Source organism: Podarcis bocagei (genome assembly GCF_964188305.1).
Source record: "Podarcis bocagei genome assembly, chromosome: 7".
NCBI classification, from domain to species: Eukaryota; Metazoa; Chordata; class Lepidosauria; order Squamata; family Lacertidae; genus Podarcis; species Podarcis bocagei.
Genome location: NC_138132.1, coordinates 25,465,095 through 25,485,690, shown reverse-complemented (window position 1 = coordinate 25,485,690; position 20,596 = coordinate 25,465,095). Strand labels below are relative to the sequence as shown.

Here is a 20,596-nt window from a genome sequence, read left to right as displayed (position 1 = left end):
GGGAACCCTTTGCCACTACTCTGAGGATGGGGCCATGGCTCCCATATCCTTTTCTCTCTAGGCCAGGGATGGGGACCTTGCAGGCCCTCCAGATATTGTTAGACTATCATCCCATGACTACTGGCCATGCTGGCTGGGGCTGATGAGATTTGGAGTCCAGTAGTGTCTGGGGGGCACCAGGCTCCTCATTCCTGATCTAGGGCTCTGATGTCAGTCTGAAGGCTCATCCAGACTAATTTTCCTCTGCGATTCCTAGGCGCAGGTCTGTACTTTTCCGATCTGCATCCAAGAGCTTCACCCACCTCCCCTACTTCCCAGTGAAGACCAGCTCTTCAACATTCTCGGCAATCCGTGGGGAACCCCAACTGCTGTTTGTTCTGATTCAGCATTAAAGAGCAGCTTTTCCTGGGGAAAGCAGTGGGACAAAAGGAGAGAAGAGCACTTCGGCGTGGACCAGGAAAGCACAGACTTGTGCCTAGAAAGCATGGGGCAAAAGGTCAGTGTGGATGAGCTTAGGACCAGCCCTCTACTATTCATCAAATCAATTTTATACTTCTTTTTCTAACACTAAAAAAGGAAACTCCCTCCAAAAAATGCAGCAATTTACATAAAAGAACTAAAGCAAGTCAAATGGCCGTCAAGTAACAAAAGCAAATACTTTAAAAGTTTTAAAAACTTTAAAATCAAAAGAAGCAGAGTTAAGGCCTTCAGTCATCTCTTTATGAACATCAAAGCCACCCAGGAGGAGAATGTTTTCACTGCCAGCCTAAATGTCATCTGGGATGCATTTAGAATGGCCTGGTGAAGAAAAGAAGACAGGTCTCCTGCCCCTTTAAGTTGCTGAGAAGAGAGAATTTCAGCAGATATAGCTTATTATTAAATGTGCAGAAGCCCTGTCCCTCTTTTGCAACTAGCCACCGTCAATGGGGGTCAGGGGTACCAGCTTGAACAAAATATGGGGGGAGGCAGGTAAGCCCTGCCCCACATAACTGATCACATGACACAGTGCACACATACCATTTGAACAGCAATGCTCATCAACTTGGGGGAAGGTGGCCCCCTCATATATTTCATTGTATTATAATATATTATATTAGAATACAATAAAATATTTGAGGGGACCACCTCAAATATAATATACAGTCGTACCTTGGATCCCAAACGCCTTGCTCAAACATTTTGGCTCCTGAACGCTGCAAACCTGGAAGTGAGTGTTCCGGTTTGCAAAAGTTATTTGGAACCTGTTGGAAGTCCAACAGGCCTTCCATGGCTTCCGATTGAGTGCAGGAAGCTCCTGCAGTCAATTGGAAGCTGTGCCTTGGTTGTTGAACATTTTTGGAAGTCAAACAGACTTCCGGAACAGATTTCATTTGAGAACGAAGGTACGAATGTATTTATATATTTATATATTATATAATATTATAATATAATGTATTATAATATTTTATCATAAGACCCCACGGCCCCTAGGAATTGACTCCTACGATGGGGGCAAAAACCTGGCTTCTTTGGCAGAAATCTCACAATCCATGATCACCATTATTTGCCATGTGAGGCCACTGCCCCACTCTATCTAATGATAGGGCCAGTCCTGGTTGGACTAACCTAGTCTGGGTCCCACCTGCTGGCTTCTTCCAGTATTTCTTCTGATTTTACTGGACCATAGGGGACAGTAAGCTTGAGGAAGGGCTTGGTAGAAGAGCACCTGTTCTGTACACAGAAGGTCTTGGGTTCAATTCCTGACATTGCCAGGTAAAGCTGTAAATGCTCCCTGCCTGAATCCCTGAAGAACTGCTACCAGTCAGCATAGACTATGCTGAGCCTAACATGGCTGCAACTCAGAACATCATTTATTGGCATGATGCCCTTCCTCTCGTTTGGAATGAAGAACCAGTTGTTGGCATCCGCCTGTCTCGAGAGACAACAGAAGTGTGCACCATCAGAAGTAGAGTTAAACTGTTGGAGATTCACAGCACCTGCTGTGGCTGTAGAGACCAAAATGGGAGATGCATGTTTCACTGCAGCTGGAGAAGTTGCAGGCATCTGGTTTCACTACTTCCTCTTGTTTGGAATAATAATAATAATAATAATAATAATAATAATAATAATAATAATAATAATAATAATACCCCTCCCTTCTGGCTGAATTTCCCCAGCCACTCTGGGCGGCTCCCAATCGAGTGTTAAAAACAATACAGCACTAAATATTAAAAACTTCCCTAAACAGGGCTGCCTTCAGATGCCTTTTAAAAATAAGATAGCTGCTTATTTCCTTGACATCTGATGAGAGGGTGTTCCACAGGGCGGGTGCCACTACCGAGAAGACCAGTGACCCTTGTTCATTGTGGCTGAGCATGGTTTGCAAGCTACTCACTCAAAGTCGTCATATATGTTAATCCACCCATCCTGCGTTATGCAGATGAACAGGGAGTACAAAGCAGTCCCCATATTCCCAAAATGCGTTGGGACCGTGCTTCCAAAGAGGGTAACACCAAACACAGAGAAGACCTGCAAAAGGACAAAGCAACGGTGATGCAAAAATAAGGAAGGTTTCCGGGTTTTATTTGCACTAACATATGCATTTTTAGGCACACTTTACCCTGGCACTGGCATTTTTGTACACATTCCTCTGCTGGTGAGCTGCACTGAAAAACTCAGAAAAACGCAACTTTCAAAGTTGCCTTTGTTTCAGTTTGCGTATTGTTTTGCAAAGTGTGAATTGGTTCAGGTCAACTTCAAAGCAAACAGAACTGGTTTTATCCCTCATTCCTACATCATACATATGCCTGGATTGCCAAAAAGAAAAAGAAAAGGCAGCGGTGAAAGAACAAAATGAAGGAGCACTGAGTGGGTGCAGGAAGATGTAGGAGACAGAAGGGATCTCAGTTCATTCCCACACACCGCACACTGACTTAAGAGGAATTTGACAGCATCTCACCAGCATGATGGCAAAAAGCAGGATCATGATGTTAGCCATGTCAGGAATGGACTGCAGGATCACCTGGATCATCCGTGCCAGACCAGTCACCATGGTGCAAACATGCATCAGTCTCATGACTCTGGAAAGCAGAGGAATAATAATGATGTGCTTGCATTTAAAGCTCAGGGGCAGAGCACACAGATTGCATACAGGACAGAAGAAGAAGAAGAAGAAGAAGAAGAAGAAGAAGAAGAAGAAGAAGAAGAAGAAGAAGAAGAAGAAGAAGAAGAAGAAGAATTTATTATTTATACCCCACCCATCCAGCTGGGTTTCCTCAGCCACTCTGGGCGGCTCCCAACAGAATAGTAAAAACACAATAAAGCATCAAATATTAAAAACTTCCCTAAACAGGGCTACCTTCAGATGTCTTCTAAAAGTCAGGTAGTTGTTTATTTCTGTGACATCTGATGGGAGGGCGTTCCACAGGGCGGGTGCCACTACCGAGAAGGCCCTCTGCCTGGTTTCCTGTAACCTCACTTCTCGCAGTGAGAGAAGTGCCAGAAGGCCCTCAGAGCTGGATCTCAGTGTCCAGGCTGAACGACGGGGGTGGAGACGCTCCTTCAGGCATACTGGGCCAAGACCGTTCAGGGCTTTAAATGTCAGCCCCAATACTTTGAATTGTGCTCGGAAACGTACATCTCACTACTCACTTGCTCAGAAGTGATGTAAGAACAGAAGCAGAGCCTGCTGGAGTAGACCAATGACCCATTGAGTCCAACATCCCCTTCTCACTATGGGCCTAGATCTATCCCCTAGATGAAGAGCTAAATTAAGTGTTAGGCCAAATCATCTGACCAACCTGGATCCTCTCTCTACCATGTGCAGAGTGCAGACCTCATGAGAGAGGATGAATGGAGCATGCAGCCCGCATTTTCTCAGTGGCAGTTGCCTGTTTGTGAAATGCCCTGCCTGGTAAGGCGCATCTGTGTCCCTCATGATTAACATTCAGTAGAAATTGAAAAGCTCCCCTGTGCACCCAGGTACTTGATGGCTGAGCCAAAAACTATTCCCTGTAACCTTGAAATCATGGGACATGAGTAGGCATGTGGAAGAACTCTGCCCAAAATGGAAACAGGAGCAGAAACTGCTGGTGTTCGCTTATTCATCCCACTGTCCAGGACAGAACTCAATTTGATGGATGGCATTTCACCAAATTTTGGCATTTGCTGCTGTGGCTTCCAATCCGCAAAGCAATGCATCATGGATTACGTTACCCTCCCTGCCATTTCTGCTGCATTTATCTGGCACTGAAAATGTCTGAGGCAGAATACAGTGGTACCTCGGGTTAAGTACTTAATTTGTTCCAGAGGTCCGTTCTTAACCTGAAACTGTTCTTAACCTGAAGCACCACTTTAGCTAATGGGGCCTCCTGCTGCTGCCGCACCGCCAGAGCACGATTTCTGTTCTCATCCTGAAGCAAAGTTCTTAACCTGAAGCACTATTTCTGGCTTAGCGGAGTCTGTAACCTGAAGCGTATGTAACCTGAAGCGTATGTAAACCTGAGGTACCACTGTAATATAATGACAGTGTAAGTTACAGAAGCTCAGCACAGTGAGCAGCAAGATGCATAACGTCATTTTTAGCACAATATAAACTGCAGCAGAAAAGAAACGGAGCTGTTTGCAATGACAACAGGGCAGAACAGAAAATGATGGTTCCTTCGTACATCTCAAGCTACAAGGATGTACGATTGATTTTAAACATGTTTAGATGTTTATTTTTATTTCTAATAATATTGTTTTGCTGCTCCCCCCTTTTTTTGTTGCTCTGGGCTCCTTTAGGAGTTTAACAACAGCAACAGCAACAGCAACAGCAGCAGCAACAACAACACCTCCTAAGAATTTTGGGAACAAAGACAGCCCTCCATTCCTACCTGAGCATGTGGACAATTGTTCTGTCATTCAGTGCGGTAAAGATCAGGCCAAGGAACAGAAGCAGCATAATGAAAAAATTTATTATGTTCCAGCCATCCTGAGTTAAGAAACAGGGAACAATGAATTGTCATATGGAAGATCTCAAAGGAATGTATTCATTTTAATTCCCACATTTACATCCCATCTGTCATGGAATGGTTGGATGCAGAGGAATGGTGGAGGGATCCAGCTGGGGAACCCCTTAGGGAAGAAGTTTCAGAGCCCGGCGAGTGAGTGGTCAGAAGGAGAAGAGGGAGAAGATTGGGAAGAAGCGGTGTTGGAAGCTGGAGAAGTGAGAGGGCTTAGTGAGCTGGGAGAGTCTGTGGCAGAGAGCAGTCAAGAAACAGAAGCAGAAGCTGAAGCAGGAGAGTAGGATGTGGGAGGCCAATAGGCAGAGATGAGTCAGGCTGGCAAAGGGTCAGGGGTGTCTCCCTCTCCTACTAAGCGAAAACCCCTCTCCCCTCCCCCATTTCTCCCAGAACCAGAAGGGGCATGGAAAGGGTGGAGGAGAGATTGGCTGCATGAGGCTGCTGTCTCTGATTGCTTGGAAAAAGTCTTGGCAACTGATTTTCATGGAGGAAGACCACTGGGAATGAGCTGCTCTGCTCATTAGGTCTGACACTCAATCAAATCTGTTAATAAAGAATTTACTCTATCTTTGAACTGTGTTATTACTGACCGGCACACTCCTGTGATACCAGTCTTCCTTGAAGAACCTCAGGATGATGTTGGGCATAGGGGTGGGATAATATGTCAGTTTACTGTATTTTTTGCCCCATAGGATGCACCGCCCCATAGGACGCACCTAGATTTTTTTTGGGGGGGGGGGAAATAAAGGGGGGGAAATTATTTTTCCCCCAGGCACGGGGCTGGTGCGGGGGAAGCCCAAGCTTCCCCAACCCCAGCCCCCAGAACAGGCTGCTGCCTGCAAGCCTCCCTCCAGGCGCACGAGGCTTGCGGACATCTGCCCGAAGCACGGGGCGTGCTCCGCAGTTCGCCCCGTGCTTCGAGCTGCAGGCTGCTGCCTGCAAGCCTTGCGCGCCCGGGGGAACTCCCGCCGGGTGCGCAAGGCTTGCGGATAGCTTCCTGAAGCCTGGAGAGCGAGAGGGGTCGGTGCGCACCGACGCCTCTTGCTGTCCAGGCTTCAGCGAAAGCCTGCATTCGCCCCATAGGACGCACACACATTTCCTCTTCATTTTTGGAGGGGAAAAAGTGCATCCTATAGGGCGAAAAATACGGTATCTCAAATTGTCATTTTCTCCATCTTAAGTTCAGCACTCCACATTTCTGCATCAGTTTGTGATTATTATTTTTTAAGTCAGTGTGAAATTTGCCAGCATTTTGGTACAAATATCTCTTAATACACACATCTTATATGTAGTTTTGCAATTTCCCCTATTATAATGCATTTTAAATGCATTTTCCCTCTAATATACAGTATGCATTTTTCTGCACGCCTTAGCATAGTGTAAAGCCATAGTGTGGTCTAGTGGTTAGAGTGCTGGACTAGGACCTGGGAGACCAGGTTCATATCACCTCCTACGTGCCCTAAACATTGAGACCATTCTTTGTAGGGGAGTCCCCTCGATCATTTTGGTTGCCCTTTCCTGAAACTTTTTCCCAAACTCACAATATCCTTTTTCAGGTGAGGCGACCAGAACAGTACTCCAAACATAGTTGCACCATAGATCTGTACAATGGCATTATGGTGTCAGCCATGTTGTTTTCTTTTCCTAAGGATCCCTAGCATGGAATTTGCCTTTTCCTGCAGCCACCACACCCTATTTTCTCTTGAGAGTAACTAAGCACCCGCAGACAAAGCTGATCTATGCACTGAGGCAGGTGCCCTGTTCTCACCTTCCAGTATAAGGAGAAGCCATAGTACCAGTTGAGGATTACTTCGCAGAAAAGGAGAGACATGACAATCATATCTATGGCTGAGAAGAACCCAAAGTATTTCTACAGTAGAGGAAGGAAAGAACAAAGTTGGCAGTCTCCCTAGATTATTATTATTAAATATAATATAATATAATATAATATAATATAATATAATATAATATAATATAATATAATATAATATAATATAATATAATATAATACAATACAATATAATATAATATAATTATAATAATTAATAATAATAATAAATAATAATTTATATCGTGCCCATCTGGCTCTGGGTGGCTTGCAACATATAAAACACAACAAAATATCAAACATTAAAAAACAAGATATCCTATACAAGCAACAAACAAATCAATAAAAACCACCACCACCAACAGCAACAACCAGTTTACAGTTGCAGTTGTACCTTGGTTTTTAATTTAATCCTTTCCAGGAGTCCATTCTACTTCCAGAACAGTTCGAAAACCAAGGCGTGGCTTCTGATTGGCTGCAGGAGCGTCCTGCAGCCAATCGGAAGCTGCACTGGACGTTGGGCTTCCGAAAATTGTTCGAAAACCGGGACAATCACTTCTGGGTTTTGATCATTTGGGAGCCGAAACATTCAAGTTCAAAGGTGTTTGGCTTCCGAAGTTCCATTGTATATTCAAAATAAAGTAACCACCAATCCCAACGAAACATTTAACCAACACCAACCTGACAAAAATAGAACAGAGGAACCAAAATTATAACTGTTTAAAACATTTGAAAACATTTTAGCCACTTGCCCCAACCCAAGGTTTGTTCCAGCAATGTCCCAGTGGCCTCCTACGAGCCTCTTTTAGCTATTCAGAGTGAGTTTGGGCCCCTAGGCCAGGTGAAAATGGGCCTTGCAGCAGGAAGCAGGTCTTTCTTCCAACACAAAGGCAGCAGCAGATATGCATTTTCCATGTCATGTTTCTCATTCTCACTGTGAGGTGTATGGTGCAGGACCCTGTACTGTATGGTGCGGCCCTCCGAGCTTCACAGTCTGGACCTCTGAACTCAGCCCAGGCCACACCCCTTGCCAGCCCTCCTTCACACCCTCCTTGGGTGTTTTCGCCTGGCTGGAATGTGTCCTTGAACCCTGAGCTTTTTTGCCTGTCTAGATCATGGGTAGGCAACCTAAGGCCTGAGGGACGGATCTGGCACAATCGCCTTCTCAATCCGGCCTGCAGACGGTCTGGGAATCAGCATGTTTTTACATGAGTAGAATGTGTCCTTTTATTTAAAATGCATCTCTGGGTTATTTGTGGGGCATAGGAATTCGTTCATTTTCCCCCCACAAAAAATATATAGTCCAGCCCCCCACATGGTCTGAGGGACGGTGTACCGCCCCATGGCTGAAAAAGGTTGCTGACCCCTGGTCTAGATGGAGGGGGTGTGACCTTGTGTAGAAAATTTGCATTTGTTGCTCCACCCACTTTTGACTCTGGCCCCACCTACCACTGCTGTGTGCTCCATGGAAGGTTGCCCAAATGGGAACATGGCCTCCAAATTGAACAGGGTTCCCCACCTGTGCCCTAAAGCCTCAGATACAACATGGAAACAGAAGGTTTAGCTCAGGGGTGGTGAACCTCCAGACCTCTCTATCAGGCCCTTGACATCTCAGTTCCCTGGGAAGAGGGTGTGACTGTTAAAGAACTCTGGGAATTGTAGCTCTGGGAGGTGAATAGGCATCTCCTGACAATTTTCAGAAGCCCCCATGACAATCTACTTTTCCCAGGATGCTTTGGGAGAAGGCATACATGTTTAAAGGGACGCGGGTGACACTGTGGGTTAAACCACAGAGCCTAGGACTTGCCGATCAGAAGGTCAGCGGTTCAAATCCCCGCTGTGGGGTGAGCTCCCGTTGCTCGGTCCCTGCTCCTGCCAACCTAGTAGTTCGAAAGCACATCAAAGTGCAAGTAGATAAATAGGTACCGCTCCAGCGGGAAGGTAAACGGCGTTTCTGTGCGCTGCTCTGGTTCGCCAGAAGCAGCTTAGTCATGCTGGCCACATGACCCGGAAGCTGTACGCCAGCTCCCTCGGCCAATAAAGCGAGATGAGCTCCGTAACCCCAGAGTCGGTCACAACTGGACCTAATAGTCAGGGCTCCCTTTACCTTTATACATGTTTAAAGTGGCATGAGACTGCTTTAAACGTAGAGTGCCAATAGGGGGCTCTGTTAATTGCAATGGGCCTACTCTGAGGAAGCCCTAGTTGGATGCAACTTATACAGTCCACTGGAGGGTTCAGGAACCTGTGGCCTTGCAGACATTATTTGATTCCCGCTCCCATCAGTCGCAACTAGCTAAGCCCATGGTGAGGGATGATGGGAGTTGTAGTCCAGCAGTATCTGGAGGGCAACAGGTTCCCTACCAATGAAATAGAGAGTCAAAGGGATAACGAAGAGGGAATAAGGCTGAGTCGATGGTGTGCTGTGCCCATTTAACACTCGGTGATCCTTTGGCCCTGCCCTGGATTGGTGTGTCAAAACTCACCTCTTCTAACGTTGGCTCTGTTCGCACAGCAATAGTGATGGCGTTGAGGATGATGAAGCTGGCCAGTAGCAGCCTGAAGGCTGGATGATGGAGGAATGTCCCCATGCATGTTTTCGAGATAAACTCTTCCACGTCCCAGTCATCCTGTTGGAGGAAGGAGCAGAATTGTGGGGGTGTCAGTCAGCCTGGGCATAGGAACTCAAAACATAGGAACGGCACCTTCCCGTCTCTCTCTGCGGAGATTCTGTCTTCCTCTGTAGCATGGTCCCTTCTGAATTTATCACTGCACTACCGATGGAGAGTCTGGTGATGGGCCTCAGATCAGAGGTGATCATGCAGGGAGACCTTCCTGTGGATACAAAGGTGGCTATTTTGGAGGCAGCGGGTGGAGCTGTGGCTATTCCTGAGATGGTGGAGACAGAAGGTCGGCGATACTACAGCACAGGTGGAGGCTGCAGCGGTTCCTGGGAAGGCAAGACCTTAGGAGACTCTTCAAGAGCCGATTATGACAACTGAGCTCGCACCAAGTAGAACTTCTCCCTGAATCAAGATTTGTCCTAATGGCTACATTTACAAACAAAACAGAAACCTTGGAGCGTCAGTGAATCTTGTTTAGTTACCTACATGGATCTTCTTTGCCTATGTAGCCTTTGTCGCTAGCCAGTGTGGTGTAAAGGTTAGAGTGCTGGGCTCTGACCTGGAAACCCAGGATTCAAATCCCTACTCTGCCACGACGCTCACTGGGTTGACCTTGGGCCAGCCTCTGCCTAACTTACTTCACAGGGTTTCTGTGAGGATAAAACAGGAAAGGAGAACCATGGGGGCCACTTTGAGCTCCTTTGCGGAAAAGGAGGTTTATAAGTGTAATAAATAAATGAACAAACAAACGAGAAAGGTGGTCTGCTTAGATTTCGCTCAAAAATTGGTTTGTTCAAGAGTGGTTTTAAAGCATTTTTGAAAACAGTTTTATTTGCCTCACCCTCTCAGTCCAAGGTTTGTTTGTTTTTAACTTGTTTTATTTTTAACTTGACGTATTGGGTCCAACAATAGCTAGAAGCTGAGCCAACCTTTTTTAAAAAAATAAATAAAACAAAATAGTGCAATGCACTTAAGAGCTGCATAAAAAAGATCTCTTCTTTATTGTATTTATTTATTTATTTAGAGAGTTCCACAAATCTTATGTACATAAATGAACATATTTCAAGCCTAATATTTCTCAGATTTGTGTTACAATAATTTACAAAGTATGACCACCAATCAACCAAGTTCGTATTACAGTGGTACCTTGGTTCTTGAATGGCTTAGTTGTTGAACAAATTGGCTCCTGAACGCCGCAAACCCGGAAGTAAGTGTTCTGGTTTGTGAACGTTTTTCGGAAGCCGAACGTCCAACATGGCTTCTGCTTGAGTGCAGGAAGTTCCTGCAGCCAATAGAAAGCTGCACCTTGGTTTTCAAACAGTTTCGGGAGTGCAAGAACCAAGGTACCACTGTATAGGCAGTGTTATTCCTCTGATGGACTGACTCAGCCTCTCCATTTCCGTTGATTCAAGGTTATTCAGTAGGCATCCCATATAGATGCGACATGAGGGCGTTTCCATTTTCTCACCCATACTACTCTAACTTCAATAAGACTTCTTTTTTTTAAGATATCTGTTCTGCAGACACACCGTCCTCAGTCCAATTAAATATTATCAACATTGGGAAAAGCCTAATATTTGCTCCTATCATCAATGTAATCTGCTGCATAATATGTCTCCCAGAATAATAGGCATGTTGACAAGAGTTTAGCTCTTAACACGGCAAGGGAAGGCAACAGAACCACCTTGGTATTAGCAAAAGAGTTAAATGATTCTAGCTGGTCTGGTAAAAAAGGAGATTTTACTGTAAAGCAAACCCAGAGATCAAACCAAGTGGTCCTTGAAAAGGTTTGTTTATATCCTTTATTTTCTTTTTTTTACACTGGAGGAAACATGCATGACTCAACCGACATTGCATTTGAAGATGATCGGGGGGCTCCTGCACTGAGTTTCTGGTTTTATGAAGCCTATTAAAATCCCACAATAGCTGTGCAATACCTCCAGTATCTGAGTCAGTATGTCTATGAATGCCGGTTGCTGGGGAACACCAGCTCATGTCCTGCTTGTAAGCTTCCCATGGACATCTGCTTGGCCCACGGCCAGCCCTGCAATGAGGCAGAGTGAGGCAGCAGCTTCAGGTGGCAGATTCTGATGTCTGTGCAGTGTCCAGAGCTGTAGTGCTATGTACCCCCTAGGCTAGACTGCTGCCCTCAACCGCAGTAGATGGCATTGCCCTTCCCCACTATTGGAGTAATAGTCAGCTACCAACCCCATTGAGGGATGTGGGTGGTGCTGTGGGTTAAACCACTGAGCCTCTTGGGCTTGCCGATCGAAAGGTTGGCGGTTCAAATCCCCGTGATGGGGTGAGCTCCTGTTGTTTGGTCCCAGCTCCTGCCAACCTAGCAGTTCAAAAGCACACAGTGCAAGTAGATAAATAGGTACCACTGCAGTGGGAAGGCAAATGGCGTTTCAGTGCGCTGCTCTGGTTTCGCCAGAAGCGACTTCGTCATGCTGGCCACATGACCTGGAAAAACTGTCTGCAGAAGCGGACAAACGCCGGCTCCCTCGGCCTGTAAAGCGAGATGAGCGCCGTAACCCCAGAGTCGTTCACAACTGGACTTAATTGTCAGGGGCCCCTTTACCTTTTACCAACCCAGTTGGCTTCTGTCTGTGCCTTGGGGAAGGGAACCACCTTTTATTTCACCTCAAGCAGCAAAACATCTTGAGCCGACTCTGGCTTGGCCACTGTTAGTATTTGTACTGTATTCATTAGAAAATGTATTTTACAAAGAATAAATTGTACCGGGGGAAAGAAAACCAATTCAATGCAATGCAACAGCTGCAAAATCTTGTGACTCCAACTAAGGTCACAGAAACACTGAATCATTGCCTTGTCAGTTTGTTAACTCCCTTTAAAAGTGAGCATGTGTGTGTCTTAGGTCGGCGTGGGAATTGGAGGAAGGCTGGTTGTTCCCCCGTTTTGCCAATGTTTTTCTGAGTGTGAAGTCGTTGTGTCTGGAGGAGTTGGTGAGGACAGAAGAGCTATAATTTATAGCTTGGACTGCTTCACAGGCATTTACAGTAAGTAGCAAGAAGACACTCTCTTGGGCTCAAGAGAGCAAAAGGCATTGCATCGGACTTAGTATATATGTATGAAACTGCTTGTAAATAGATGCCATCCTGCAAGTAAAGAGTCATCTTCAAAGTCTTGTGTGTGGCGTCTACTTCATCCCTAGGGCTTTGAGGGTAAAACTGCTGAATCACTCTGCAGGACTTAGAAAAAATAGCCAACAGCTTGGCCATTGTGGAAAACAGGATTCTGGACCAGATGGAGCAGGGCTCTTGTGAAAATTCAGGGATGCAACACTGGAAAAGGTACTATGATACATATATGGTGGAATTGTTTAAACATCAAACAATTTTGGGAAACAATATATAACGAAATGAAAAAAAAAATGTTCAGATATTCATTTAGGAAAACACCAGAAGGTTTTCTATTGGGAATAGTACCAGGAAGTCTAAAGGAAGAAGACAAGACATTATATTTATACACAACAGTAGCAACAAGGCTATTGATTGAGAAAAATTGGAAAAGCGGTATTATACTGACAAAAATAGAGTGGCTTGCCAAATTATTGGAGTATTACAATATATCCAAAACAATGGGAGAAATTGGAAGGATCTCAAAAGAGAAGATAGATAGGGACTGGAAGGTGTTTAAAGGATACTTGCAAAACCATATCAAAAAATCAGAACTCCTATTAGAATAAACAAGTTCCGTTTTAAATACTGAAATACTAAATAAGATGGATAACAATGTGTAATAGAAAAAGATGCATGAAATTAGGTTAAAGGTGTGTGAAAGAAAGCAATAGAAGTGGAAAGAAATTGCAATTGAGTAGATTGGAAGTCTAAGACAAAGGTGGGGTGAGGGGTGGTAGATGGTGATGGGAAAAGGAATTATCTGTGAGATTGAGTGTAGGTATGTTTGAACATTTTTAAGGACTGTATGAAATGTATGCTTGCATGTATGCTTGTATATTGTAATTTATTGAAATGTATTGAAATGTATGCTTGTATATTCGCAATATGTGTGTATTAATGCTGAATAAAACTGAATAAAAACTTAAAAAAACAAAACCTGGGGGGAAAAGAAAGTTCAGGGAGCTCTGGAATAAAGTCAAACAACAAGCAAAGAGATTGAGCCTTGGAGAGGAGAGGCAGGGGAGGGGGGGGGGAAGAAGAATACCTGACTACGAGTGACATATCTGCAGTTGATCTCGGGGACTTCTGCTTCAGTAATAAGTCCCTGACCGCCTACGTCAGCCACCTGGGAGACAGGAAAACACAGAGACTCTTGTGGGAGCAGGCTAAACATATTGAACGTGCGTATCATAAGGGGAGTACCTTTTTTCATATTGAGGGTCACATTCCTGATGGGGGGTGAATGCCAGTAGAGGGCAGGGCCAGAGGCAAAAGTGTGTGGGAGCAATAAATGCCATTTCTACCTTTGAACAGTGGCCTAGTTTTACACACACTGACACACGTCCTCCTTCCAGGCAGGGGAAGGAATGTGAGTTTTACACACACACACACACACACACACACACACACACCTCTACCCTCCATCCCGGCAAGCAAGAGGCACTGCCAGTGTTCAAGGTTGCAATCCATCCAGGCGAAAACACTCAAGGAGGCTGCAAAACAGGACCAGTGGCGGGGGTGTGTGTGGCAGGGAGGCAGAGAAGAGTCCCAAGGGCCAGACAGAGAGGTCCTGAGGGCCACATTCTGGGCCTGGGGGTCCCCATCCCTACTAGGAGAATGGCAACCTTCTAATCAGTTTACTAAGACTTTGTTTTTCTGACCTATCTCTAATGCAAAGCACAGAGGTGGTTGGTTTTTTATGTCAGTGGAGAACAGGCAAGTGTAGGGTCAATATATGCAGCATACAACAGGCAGGACCTGGTTTTTTGTGATGTGTAACATGCTGGCGTCCTCTGGTCCATGGGGTCACGAAGAGTCGGACATGACTAAACGACTAAACAACAACAACAAATATGCTGGGGGTTGAGGAAATGATCCTTGGTAAGATGAGAACTGGGATGTTACAAGGATGTGCCCCTATTTCCATCCATTGGAGGATATGCTTGAACTTCACATCCCTCTCTCCAAATTGCTCCAGCCCCACAAAAATCATTTGGCCTCATGGGGAGCATAAGAAAGATGGAAGGACTGGAAGGTGAGTGAGATACAAGGATTTCAGCTATATCAAATGTGTATTGTGCTGGATGGGAGAACTGGTATAATGGAGGGGAAATGTGTTGGAACTGCAGTTCCAGGACTGGTTTTCAGAGCAAGAGTGAAGGCATCATCCACAGGATCTCCAGGCCAACTGCCAGGCCCTCCTTTATCTAGCAAATGAAGAAGGTGCTAATGAGGCCTTCAAGTTTTGCTATGGCTTGTGACAGATTAGCACAGAGAAAGGTCACTTCCAGATCACCTCTTTATTGAGCATTTTCCCATTGCATTTCCCTGCCACTTTCCTTACTGCAAAAAGATCTGGGTTTTATTTTATTTTTAGGGAAGTGAATTGGTTGCACAAGACCTGCAAATTCACCTTAACTGTGGAACCCGAATGTGCTGGTATGCCATTGAATCCCACCTGCAAATTTACTGCAGTCTGAAAGTACTCAAAGTCACAGAATAAGCAAGCAATCCAGTAGAAGCCGGATACTGATTTCCTTTTATTTGATGGGGTTCCTGCTTCATGCTAGCAGTGTAAGTGGTGACACCTCCTTGCAACAGGGTTTTGAGGGTTTTTTTTAGCATTCCTAACAGAAAGCTTGGCCTGTTTTCTCCCTGATAACTAAGCATAGGATTGCAGTCATGCCACAAAAATGAGGAAAACTTTTAATTTCAACTTTAGCCTAGCTTCGAACCTAAGGAGACATGCAATCCTTGCAGCAATAGCAGCTTTCGAGATGAGGTCCTGCAGTCAAAATTTGCCACTGCTTCTCTGGGGAGAAGAAAGGTCAGCGGGCAGAAAGGTTTCTGCTGCTCCACAAAGAGAAGGAGGGCAAACCCCTCCGGCTTCCTGAAGTTGTGAGAAATCAACCCCCAGGATCTCACCAGAGAGCTCTTACGACGTTCAACCATTGTGCCTGCAGCGTCAAGTCCACCACCTACGAAACCATTCCTCCCTCTTGCATTGTGACCTCAGCATTCTAATATCATGAAATCCTGGCTGTAAGCATGACATCACAGAAGCCTCCATTCTCTCCTGCTACGTGGAATAAACAGGAAACTATAGGGGGAGGGGAAGGAGAGAGCGGGGGATAAGAGAGAAAATGGCAGGTGGGAGGAACATCAACAGTGGCTGGTGCCCATTGAGACTGATAGGGCAGAAGACAGGGAGCCCAACTGTAGGGGGCGCCAGAGCTAACGGCAGGTGGAGCCCCAGCCAATAGCGGGCAGAACTAGTTCATTCTAGTTTTGTCTCTGTCCCCTTTCTCCCTGCTGAAGTCCACAAGGAGCAATGCTGAGACTTAGGAGGAGGAAGATTGCAACCAGCCCCACCCCCCTGGACTGGAGGTAAGTAGGAAGTCAGGCAGGTGGGTGCTGGCAGAAGGCCAACTGAGGTTAGTGGGGTAGAGCCCCATTTACGCAAACAGAGCAGCCACCACTACGGGGCTGGCAGGGCGGATGGAAAGGGAGGAGGCCAATGACAGGCAGAGGCAACTAATTCTAGTTTTGACCCCATCCTCTTCCCCAATGATTTCCACAAAGGCAACGCCAAGGTGAAGGAGGTGGACCAGCTCTGTTAAGGGTTCCTGGGAGTTGTAACTCGGTGAACAGGTAAACTTCCCTTGCCCAGAATTCTTTGAGGGAATGATGATGCTTCAGGTGTGCTTTAAAATAGCACATCTGGAGCCTAACATCTCGTCATTATGCATGCTTTCTCCCCGATTTGACAGCTCTGCACTTGCACCTTTTGACCACAAAGGGGAGGCAAGAGACCAAGAAATAATATGGAAGCCGCTTTTCCAGGGCTGTCTGAGCCTTGTTAGGCAAATCCGTCTGATCCCATGAAGAGTGAATTAAATACTTCATTGACCTCACCCTTCCCACTTTCAGGGGACAAGGGCCTCGCAGTGACACAGCCTGCCCAGGGCCTCCTCCCTTGCCTGCCTGACACTCTGGGGCTGTGCCACAGCTTTTGGGCTGGACTAATGCCAGCACCAACAGCCCCTTTTATGCTGAGTAAAGGTAGCCAGGAGACAGAGGAGTTTGTGGACAAGGAGGAGAGCAAAGTCTCCCTGCTCCGAGGGGGAAAAGCCAGAGGAGGGATTAAAGGCAATCTGGAAAAGAGACAAAGATTTGTTGCTGCTCCTGACGACGGTGGTGGTGATGAAGAAGCGAAGAAGCTGTAAATAGAAAGGAATGAGATAAAAAGAAAGTAGTGAATAGAAAAGACTAGGAAGGATGGAAGAAACAGGTACAGTAATTGGCTGGGGGAGTGCATGTATGGATATTTTTAATTTTATTATTTATTAAACTTGTATACTGCCCTTCATCTGTGGATCTCAGTTCACAACAAAAAAGTGACGAGTGCAAAACAGGGAGAAAACATTCCTCTTCAACCAGGCCCTGGTGGTTTTGTCAATGCTGCCATAGGCTCAGCTAGCTTTGCCGGCAGTCAGGTGCTAGCAGTGGAGGCAGGTCGATTTGGGCAAGAGGGGCACTGCCCCACGAAACTCAATCTGCCCTCAGCCAGCCCCCACCTGCCTCCCCAGGGAGGTACCACTGCCAATCGGCTTCCTCTTCCTTGCTCTCAGCAGGCTCCACCTATTAGCTGGCTCCGCCTATCTTTGGCCCTGGCTCCACCTTCTCTTAGCCCCTCTATGTTCCACCCCACTAGCTCCAATGGGCACCAGCCACCACTCTCCCTCGCTCACATTTCTTTAACCAGAAACAACTCAGTTGCGGAGTGCATCATATGACTGTCAGCATGCACATGACAGAATGATAGGATTGTAAAGTTGGAAGGGACCATGATTTGGAATCATTTGCACAATGTGGGGCTTAAACCCAGGACCCTGAGATTAAGAGTCTCATCAGATGTCAAAGCGATAAATAACTACCTGACATTTAGAAGACATCTTAAGGCAGCCCTGTTCAGGGAAGTTTTTAATCTGTGATATTTTACTGTATTTTTGGTTTCTATGGAAGCCGCCCAGAGTGGCTGGGGAAACCCAGCCAGATGGGCGGGGTACAAATAATAAATTATTATTATTATTATTATTATGACCCACAGCCTGTGGCAGTATGGCTGGAAGGCATAACAACAGTCAAAACAACAGATCCTAAGGAATTACAGTGGTACCTCGGGTTGCATACGCTTCAGGTTACAGACTTTGCTAACCCAGAAATAGTACCTTGGGTTAAGAACTTTGCTTCAGGATGAGAACAGAAATCGGGCTCCGGCGGCGCGGCAGCAGCAGGAAGCCCCATTAGTTAAAGTGGTGCTTCGGGTTAAGAACAGTTTCAGGTTAAGAACGAATTAAGTACTTAATCCGAGGTACCACTGTATGCGCTTTGCAAAATATGAATAATTCATTTTTTTCTTTCTTTTTTAAACTTGAGATATACATTTGTTAAATAAACAAAACAACAAAAACTGCCTCTAATTTAGTGCTGAATCTAAAGCTTTTCTGCAGAAACAGCTTTGGAGTACAATTGCTCTAATGCTGCCCAGAAAGGGGGCATAGCAGCATATTAATTTAAAGAAGGTTTGGGGACCTTCAGCCCCAGGGACCAAATTTGGCCTCCTGACCTCTCGATCTCCCTAAGCCACACCCCTCCTCAGCCACACCCCCTCTCGCCAGGCCACACTTCTAACCAGCCTTACTGACCAGCATCCAAGCAGTGGGGGGAATCATAGAGGCATAGAATTGTAGAGTTGGAAGGGACCACCAGGGTCATATTTTGCCCAACGTGGGGCTCAAAACCACAACCCTGAGATTAAGAGTCTCATGCTGTACTGACTGAGCTATCCCAGCTGGGAAATCAGAACTTTGTTAGACTTCCTTACACACCACTGCACACTGCTCCCCAATTTTCCTCTTCTCTTATACCCACCTAAGCCAAGGGGTGTTGTAAGGTAAAGGTAAAGGGACCCCTGACCATTAGGTCCAGTCGTGGCCGACTCTGGGGTTGCGGCGCTCATCTCACTTTATTGGCCGAGGGAGCCGGCGTACAGCTTCCGGGTCATGTGGCTAGCATGACTAAGCTGCTTCTGGCGAACCAGAGCAGCGCACAGAAACGCCGTTTACCTTCCCGCCGGAGCGGTACCTATTTATCTACTTGCACTTTAACGTGCTTTCAAACTGCTAGGTTGGCAGGAGCTGGGGCCCAGCAACAGGAGCTCACCCCGTCATGGGGACTCAAACTGCCGACCTTTTCATCGGCAAGTCCTAGGCTCTGTGGTTTAACCCACAGCATCCCCTAAGGGGTGTTGTACTAAGGCTGAAATAATGCAAGGAAATCAAATCCTGGCTTGGATAGTAGACTCTGCCCTGGCAACAATACCTAGGCACCTTGCAACAATACCTAGGCACCTTGCTTGCTGCGCTGTTAGATTAACAGTTGTAAGGTGTCACAGGGGGCTAGGGGGCTTCCAGCAGCCCCTCTTAGCCCTCTGATTTGGGATCAGCTCTTTTTTCTGAAGAAATTCTCCCTTAGACCAAGATGTCCCCTATCTGCCTATGTGTTGATTGCTGGGTCTGCACACATCAACTTGCTGAGTGTTGACCACCACACCTGCAGCATATGTGAAAGAAGCACATTATATATATAAAAAAGAGAATGGCACAACACGCTGTACAGGAGACAGATCATTGTCCTCTTCTGGTACATGGCAGGGGGATTTTCTGCCAGGAGTTCTGACTTCCAGTTGTTTACAAATAGCCCCCTCCCTCCCCCAGGGCAAAAAGAGGCGATTGGAATTCCTGATCTGTAATAGATGGAGATGATTTCATTTATGAATCACTTCCCGTGAGGCATCCCGAAGCAATGTGCAATAGCACACGTAAAACAACTGCATATGGAAAACTTTTTCTTTCTTTTTTTTAAAAAAGAGAATTGTGGTTTAAAACAACAACAGCGCATACATAAAATTGATTCAGACTAAAGACAGATACCAACTGGGAGAAAGTTTTAGATGGTGCATTGGAGGAGAAACATTTGTCTGATGGGCTCTCCAATGGAAGGCAAGAGGCTGGGGACACCGGATTTTGGCATCACACAGGGCAGGCACTGCTGAAATTTGAGGCACCAAGATCTGCCATTGTAGCACACCGAAGGCCTGGTTTCAGCACTTTGCAATGGGCCTCCTGATGGAATCTGTGAAGGCCCTCTCCTGCAGAACATAGGAACTGTTAGGGTATGCAGGGAGCGAGGCAATGTTTTAAGCATCTTGTATCTGCAAAGCATCCCAGCTCCATGGTTTGTAAGGCACACTGCAGTAGGGAATTGACCCCACCCCCTGAGCCACCAGCTTGCACATGGCTCTGCCCCAAGCCACTATTTTGCCATTGGTGGATTTCAGGGTCCCAGGAAAAAGGAACGTGGATCCCAGATGCTCGGAGCCCGTCCACACCTGCTGGACACGATGCAGCCTCACCTGATTGCCACCTCGATTTCCCTCAAAGGGAGGCTGAGAACCCTGCGCAAGGATTCCCGTTGGTAATAAACAGCTCTTGCCAGCTCCGTCCTGGAGTCAGTCGGTCTTTTCTGTTGCTGCTTCAGATCAACCGATTTCCATCTTTACCCACCGGCTGTATATCCCTCCCGTAACCACGGTTACGTGGGCTAGGCAATTAATTGCCCCTTCAGCATGCAGCTGCGGGCATCGTTAACACAGTGGCAGCAGCAGGGGAGGAATTAGAGATAATTATAAGCCTGGGTGGTGTCCCAGCTGCAGAGAGCTGCACCACCCAAGTTTACGGTCTGACTGCATCTTCCAGTTCATGGGGCTTCAACAGCGCCTTTGAACACACCCCCTCCCCCCCATTCCCTAAAACAGCAAAAAGCAAACCAGAGCCCTCCACCCAACAGAAGAGCCACTTCTCAGGAGTCTTCTTGATGGCAAAGTGGAATGCAAACAGTTTATTCCACATTTTGCATGCGGCGAATGCCATTTGGGGCCCAGTTCTTCTCAAGGGG

At 46.2% G+C, this 20,596-nt stretch overlaps 1 protein-coding gene and 1 long non-coding RNA gene across 7 annotated transcripts in view; one reads left to right on the top strand and one right to left on the bottom strand.

Moving 5' to 3' along the window:
- Positions 1–15,599, bottom strand: part of CATSPER4 (cation channel sperm associated 4) — a 35,307-nt gene extending 19,708 nt beyond the window's left edge. For all 4 annotated transcript variants that reach the window (XM_081201974.1, XM_081201973.1, XM_081201976.1 and 1 more), the window contains exons 1-7: positions 15,503–15,599; positions 13,623–13,703; positions 9,297–9,440; positions 6,751–6,852; positions 4,854–4,951; positions 2,939–3,059; positions 2,375–2,508 (exon numbers count right to left, since the gene is read on the bottom strand). In XM_081201974.1, the coding sequence (XP_081058100.1) occupies positions 2,375–2,508; positions 2,939–3,059; positions 4,854–4,951; positions 6,751–6,852; positions 9,297–9,440; positions 13,623–13,703; positions 15,503–15,529 (707 nt within the window). In that variant the 5' untranslated portion in view covers positions 15,530–15,599. The remainder of the gene's footprint in view (positions 1–2,374; positions 2,509–2,938; positions 3,060–4,853; positions 4,952–6,750; positions 6,853–9,296; positions 9,441–13,622; positions 13,704–15,502) is intronic.
- A 111-nt stretch (positions 15,600–15,710) lies between these two features.
- LOC308591358 overlaps positions 15,711–20,596 on the top strand; it is a 40,399-nt gene continuing 35,513 nt past the window's right edge. For all 3 annotated transcript variants that reach the window (XR_014010136.1, XR_014010137.1, XR_014010138.1), the window contains exon 1: positions 15,711–15,964. This is a non-coding gene — a long non-coding RNA (uncharacterized lncRNA). The remainder of the gene's footprint in view (positions 15,965–20,596) is intronic.